Below are 7139 nucleotides of genomic sequence, written 5' to 3'. Positions count from 1 at the left end.
AAATTAAAAGCTCTTATTTTGAAAAGGCCGGATCTGAAGCGACTCCCTCTGTCTTCCGACGTATTATATTTCTGTACATTTAGTTAAACTCATGGGTTTCGTAGGAAATCAAACTGAAAATTATATATCAAAATTTATATGTGTAATATTCACGTAAGCGAATTCCCAAAGTAGTACATTTTTCTGGTGGGGTAATTCGCCGCGGAACCAATGAATAAGGTCGTTTGCCTGGGAAGACTTTCACCCAAACATTACATCACACAGGCTGATGCAAGTTGAATGAGTGAGCTGTCAACTGCGTGTGAAGAATACTGACGGTATACCGACTTGTCACTATATTTAATCAGAAATAAAATGAGCTGGATATATGATACATGACTATATAAATTATTAAACATGACAGCATGAGCTAAGTGTAGTTTGTGTTTAGTATAGGGCGATTAGCTAGCACTACCAGCTCTGCTGTTATTTTCGCATATGGCAGTTAACTCAGGTGCTGTTTAAGTATATACACACATTCTGTAGAAGATAATTGGATTAGGTATAAAACTGATCCTTGTCAGAACATGTAACATTCCTTTATGACATGTATATTTGGATATGAACTATTTTTCACTTCATATTTTGCTGTGAAGAAGATGACAGACTATCAAGGCGATGGCGAAGGAACCATGAGTCCCATGGAGCTTTTCGAGAAACTGAATGCTCAAGGAGAAAAAGTCAGATCCTTGAAATCAGCTAAAGCAGAGAAAGTGAGTGACACGTTTTTCCAGATTTACATTTCTATCACTGTGCAAATGCAAATTGTAATTTCAGGTTCACAGAAGGGGTAAACAGATGATTTTCCTGAACACTGTTTTCTATCACGACACACAGTGATCATCAACAACATTAAAGTTACTCGCCACACTGGTCATCATTGATCATTGTATTACTATGAAAATTTTGACTGGTATTCATGTGGAATGGATGTTACTTTGACATGTGCCACCATTACACCACCATGGCAATGGCACTATTTGACCACTCCAATGAGCATTGGGGGTCCATTCAAAAATATTATGATAGACTGCACATTAAATCCACAGAGGTCTGGTGTCCATGCCTGTTTTGGCAGCAAAGGGAGGACCTCCTCCTGATGGGTGTATTGTAATTACATGTACTGTAATTCTGACATTGCTCCTCATTTGCTAACAGTGGATATGTACAAATTTGTGCATAAATCATGCATATGAATGAACATTTCACAAACCAATCGGTGACATATCAATATTTTTATACCTGAAGTTGTCCACACTTACAGAAGAAATTAGAAGTCCCACTCACTTCACGAACACACAAATGGAAACCTGGTTTTTAAAATGACTACTGCCACTAATAATACTAATCATAGTAAATAATAATAATAATAATGTATTGTTATTGTTAATATTATTGTTGTTAGTGTTGTTGCCTGTCGACCATTGTTTACAGTTTTCCAAAGCAACATGAGCCACACAATACACAGAATTATTATTGCATTTTTTTAAATTCCATGTAAAGAAAACTAAATAGTTATGGAAAGCTGTAGGCTTTAACCTTTTAAACATTTCCATTTCCAAATAATTTTATCTTTCATTAAAAAAACAATTTATATCAATGCTGGATGTCATCAATTATATCCTAATTTCTTGGCATCATTCTTGGCTGAAAGATCACATGCTCCTTGTCCTCCACCTGTTTTCTTCTTTTTGTTGTAGTCTGTTTTCATATCAGTCCAGACTTTCTTTTTAACAACTTGAGCGTCTGGCTTTCTCCTCGGACTTCGTAAACCGTTTTTTACAGTCTGACTTTGTCCTTCTTTTTTGCTTTAGTAATGCAGACATCTTTCTCTCACTCTCTCCACTTGACCTTCAGGTATACATGCTTCCTCAGATAGAGAAATCAGGTGTTGCTGCATGCAGATTGCAGGCAGTAAACATGAGACAGTTAATTTAGAAGGAATCTTATTTACTGACTTACGCAGAGCAGTAAGAAAAAAAATTGCCCAGTGTGTACATGCTATGAATTCAACACTGATTTTGACGTCCAAGCAGAATAAGAAGGGGTCACACACATATTAATAAAAAAAGCCATTGTTTCTACAACAGTTTGTCACTGTGTCATTTCTATTGGATATCTATCATCTAATACGATTGTTTTGGTTCCCCAGGCTGAAATCGATGCTGCTGTCCAGCTGCTGCTAAAGTTGAAAGTGGACTATAAACAGATGACGGGCCAAGATTATAAGGTAGGATGTCCACCTTCAGAAACCTGATTGTGTCAAACAACGGGCCTGCAGCAGATGACTGTGATGGAGAAGACTTAGTTGACCCGTGGAATGTTTTCTGCTTCCAGCACCAAAGGAGTAGATTATGATAAACTCATAGGTGGGTTTTTCAATGAGCTTTAATTCTTCACTTCAAGAGCTGTACTTCACTAATACATTAATATGAGATAATTTAAGCTGAATAATTGGTGAATGTGTGATGTCACTCCCTAGTGAGGTTTGGCAGCAGTAAAATTGACAAGGAGCTGTTGGAAAGAATAGAAAAAGTCTCGGGACAGAGAGCCCATCACTTCCTAAGAAGAGGAATCTTCTTCTCACACAGGTCAGCTTTCCATGGGTTTTGTTGTTTCTAATTTACCAACTTTTGTTGAAAAGATGGTCTTGCAAATGATTATATGGCACGTTGTCAGTAATGTTGAATCAGGGTTAATGTTTACTTGCTATTCCAAATGAAAACATAAAGATAGGGAGTGATTGAGAACACACATTGATAATTCCTTCCTGTTACTGTTTCTGCCAGAGATATGCATCAGATCTTAGATGCGTATGAAAAGCACAAGTCCTTCTACCTTTACACCGGCAGAGGTCCGTCCTCAGAGGCCATGCACGTTGGTCACCTCATCCCTTTCATCTTTACCAAGTGAGTTCTACCTCTTAATTCTGTGATGTCAATGAAATGTAAAGCGTTAAGTGGCTCTGTGACATCTCTCAGCCTGATCTCAATATAGTGTTCAATATCTAAAATTATTGATTCCATGCTCAGTGAATTTTACGTTTAGACTTTTAGACTAAGTTAAAACTAAAGGTAGCGTCCTCATTCCAGATGGCTTCAGGATGTGTTTGACATCCCCCTCGTGGTCCAGATGACCGATGACGAGAAATACCTGTGGAAAGATCTCACACTTGAGGAATGCCATCGCTTCACTGTGGAAAATGCCAAGGACATCATCGCCTGTGGCTTTGATGTCAACAAGACCTTCATCTTCTCAGACCTTGACTACATGGGGTAAAATATGCCAAGAGACTATCTTTATATGTTTATCTGGTAGACTTTGGTGTTGACATTACTGTTTCAAAACAACTAAAAAAATAAAGAACTGTGTGTATATATCCATATTTTTTCCAATTCAGATGAATAGAAATGTTTTGATTGTCATTTCAATGTATTATATTCTGCAGTGCATCACCTCAGTTCTACAGAAATGTGGTAAAGGTCCAGAAGCATGTGACATTTAACCAGGTTAAAGGCATCTTTGGCTTCACAGACAGCGACTGCATTGGTAAAATGACTGAAATTATGTCATCTAATCATTTATTTTACTTATAAGTGTGATTGTGTGATAACTTCTTGGTATGTAATGGTATGTTTTTGTTTTGTTTTGGGGTTTTTTAATACGTCCAGGAAAGATCAGTTTTCCAGCCATCCAGGCAGCTCCATCCTTCAGTAGCTCATTCCCGCAGATATTCGGCGGCAAAAAAGATGTACCGTGTCTCATCCCCTGTGCCATAGACCAGGTCAAGACACCATTAAATCAATACGTAGCAACCCGAAATGTACAGTGGTGTTCACAGTATGCAGTTATTTATGTTCTTATCTGTCCTCTCACATTCTCAGGACCCCTACTTCAGGATGACCCGTGATGTCGCTCCAAGGATCGGCCTCCTCAAACCAGCCCTGCTGCACTCCACTTTCTTCCCTGCCCTGCAGGGGGCGCAGACTAAGATGAGCGCCAGCGACCCCAACTCATCTATCTTCCTCACTGACACACCCAAGCAGATCAAAAACAAGGTGCTGCTCTTTACTCCTATTGAGATTCAAAATATCTGTGTTTGCTGTCTGATTTACTCTGACCTGTAATAATTTCTCGCAGATCAACAAACACGCATTTTCGGGAGGAAAAGACACAGTGGAAGAGCACAGAAAGTATGGTGGGAACACAGAAGTAGATGTCTCTTTCTTGTATCTGACCTTCTTCCTGGATGATGATGAAAAGCTGGAGAAGATAAAAGAGGTGAGGAAGTAGAATCTGAACTGTTTGTCAGTCCCTCCTTCCCTCATCCTCTTATTTCCCCTCTGCACACCCCTCTCGTCTGCCTGTACTCATTCAATCCCTTCTTTTGCAGGACTACACAAGTGGGGCTCTATTAACAGGAGAACTGAAGAAGATTTTGATTGAGACTCTGCAGCCAATGATTGCCCAGCATCAAGAGAGGCGAAAACAAGTCACAGATGAGATGGTGCAGCAGTTCATGACACCCAGGCCTTTAAATTATAAGTTCTAGCTTGCTTGGGCATGAGCAGTCAGGGTTCACCATGTGGTTAAGATCAGTATAAGAACAAAAAAAGAATCCTGCTTTATTTCCATTTGAAGTCTTTTTAATGGGAAAGAAGGACAATTTCTCTTACAGTTTACAACCAAACTGGAGGTAAGAAAAACAAAAAAAGAAAGAAAAATCGTAAATAATAAATATAAATCACTGGAGTGATGAAATGCCTCTCTGTGTCAAACCAAGCATGGCATTGCCTGCACCTTCATGCTAATTCCCAGTTGATTATTGACTTCCAGCAGTACCAAATGTACCCATTTATTTTCACAATGTGTTACAGCTCTCTCAGGACTGGAAGACAATAAAAGCAGAGTACTAACACATCTCTCTAAAAACGGAACTAATATAATCAGTTAAGATATACATCCACTTTTTCTTTATTTACTTAAAAACAGCCTTCTGAATAATAATTGTAACTGTGTGATTATCAAAAGCAGTTGTGTTGAAACTTGTAATCAGGATCAGCCAGCATGTGAGGTGTATTATAAAAAGTCTGTCTTATAAATACACCTCAGTTTGAACATACATCACATGTAGGATGTCAGTGTCTCAGTCATGAGAACAAAAGCAAATGTTTGTTGTTATCAGCAAGAGGGACATCAGTCAAGGAAGGTAGAAAATCTTCATCCAGCTTATTCTCACACAAAAAAAATTAAACGTCTTAACAACAGCATCTTTTGAAATAATTTTTTATTTGAAAATGTTTTAATTAGAAGTAAAGCCATGATTTTTGCTTTTGTTTACTGAATTACGCTCACCGCCTACTTCATTAGGTACACATCTTTGCAATTTCCTATTAACATAAATACCCAATCAGCCAATCGCATGGCAGCAACTCAATTCATTTAGAAATGCATATATGGCCAAGAAGACCTGCTGAAGTTCAAACTAAGCATAACCAAGAGAGGGAAAGGTAATTCAAGTGACTTTGAACGTGACTTAGTTGTTGGTGCCAAGTGGGCTGATCTACGTATCTCAGCAACTGTTGATCTGTTGGTATTTTCCCCCACAACTATCCAAGGTTTACAGGGAATTATATCCTGTGTGCCAATGCCTTGTTGATGCAAGAGGTCAAAGGAGAATGGCCAGGCTGCTATGGGTTGATAGGAAGGCAACAGTAATTCAAATAATAACTAGCTACAATCAAGGGATGCAGAAGAATATCTCTGAATGCACCAAGCAGACAGGCTACAGCAGCTACAGCATTTGTGTTAAACCAGCAGGAACAGGAAACGGGAAACTGAGGCTACTATTCACACAGGCTTACCGGTATTGGACAATACAAGACCTGTAAAACATCTGTTTTGAATCTCGATTTCTGCTGTTTCACTCCGATGGGAGATTGAGAACTTGTGAAAGCATGGATTCACCCTGCCTTTATCAGTGGGTCTGGATGCTAGTTGTGGTGTAATGATGTGGGGGTTCTTTTAATGGCACATTTTGGGCCCCTTAGTACCAGCTAAGCCACAGCCTGTCCTTAAGGATAAAGTGTCCTTTATCCTTAAGATGCAGATGGACTGCTGAGTCTTGTCCTGTGGAGGTGGCTCTTCTATGTTTGTGCCATGCGCTTGTGAAGTGGCACAACACAGAAGAGCCACCTCCACAGGACAAGACTCAGCTGTCCATCTGCATCTTAAGGATAAAGGACACTCTTTCGAGGATGCCAATGTTCACATTTTGGACAGAGAGGACAGATGGTTTGAAAGAGGAGTGAAAGAAGCCATCTATGTCCACTGTGAGCGACCATCTTTGAACAGAGGCGGTGGTTTACGACACCAACTTTCTGCCATCTATAATCCAGTTTTGAGATCCCTTCCCAGACGCCTTAACGCCCACTCACATCCTGGGCCATCTGACCTCAGGAATTCACATGATAAGGTGGGGCCAGGTTTCACAATGAGCTCACCCGAAACTCTGGCTGACTGGGACCCACACCAAGTTTCACACCTTGGCTCAGGCGATTAGAGGACCTTAGAACTGAAGAAGCTTCTCGGATGAGAGGTGAAACGTCTTCAAGCAACTTAAAGAAGTCCAGATGCTTTTCTTTGCAAGCTCCTTTGACAATAATGTACAGTGCTGTGTTTTAAATGTTTCTGTGGTAACACAGACAAAGTCATTTTTTCCCCACAATGTCTTAAAACACAAGCATTTAGCATTTATTATTACTGACAGAACCACAGACTCATGTAACACGTTTACATACAACAGTAGGAAATACACGGAATGTTGTTTAAGACTATATGAACATAGGTTACCATAGATAATATAGAAAATAGTGCATTGTATGCAGTTAATTTAAAGATTTTGATCTAAATGTAATTCAGATTGATTGGTATTTTAGGATAAAATGATGAGTGACGGCCTCTTTTTAAATGTGCAGTGCTCAATGTTAAACGTGGGAATGTGCAAATTAAACTGTAACGGTAATAAAGATAACTAGTTTTCATAAAGATAGGCTTAAAAGTAGTAAGGAGAAATCATTACTGCTATCTACTGCCTGGCT

General features: G+C 39.2%; 1 protein-coding gene across 1 annotated transcript; it reads left to right on the top strand.

Annotated features, from left to right (window-relative positions):
• The first annotated feature begins 192 nt into the window (after nucleotides 1–192).
• Nucleotides 193–4763, top strand: wars1 (tryptophanyl-tRNA synthetase 1). Its single transcript, XM_085142622.1, is given in 13 exon segments — nucleotides 193–317; nucleotides 636–752; nucleotides 2192–2288; nucleotides 2291–2364; nucleotides 2366–2408; nucleotides 2522–2630; nucleotides 2829–2948; nucleotides 3132–3314; nucleotides 3488–3588; nucleotides 3711–3823; nucleotides 3924–4097; nucleotides 4180–4320; nucleotides 4433–4763. Coding segments are annotated over 12 exon segments (1428 nt in total). The 5' UTR covers nucleotides 193–317; nucleotides 636–638; the 3' UTR covers nucleotides 4592–4763.
• Nucleotides 4764–7139: the final 2376 nt, after the last annotated feature.

This window comes from Neolamprologus multifasciatus, chromosome 19 (genome assembly GCF_963576455.1).
Source record: "Neolamprologus multifasciatus chromosome 19, fNeoMul1.2, whole genome shotgun sequence".
NCBI lineage: Eukaryota > Metazoa > Chordata > Actinopteri > Cichliformes > Cichlidae > Neolamprologus > Neolamprologus multifasciatus.
Note: the sequence above shows the minus strand (reverse complement) of the source record. Positions and strands in the feature narration are given on the sequence as shown.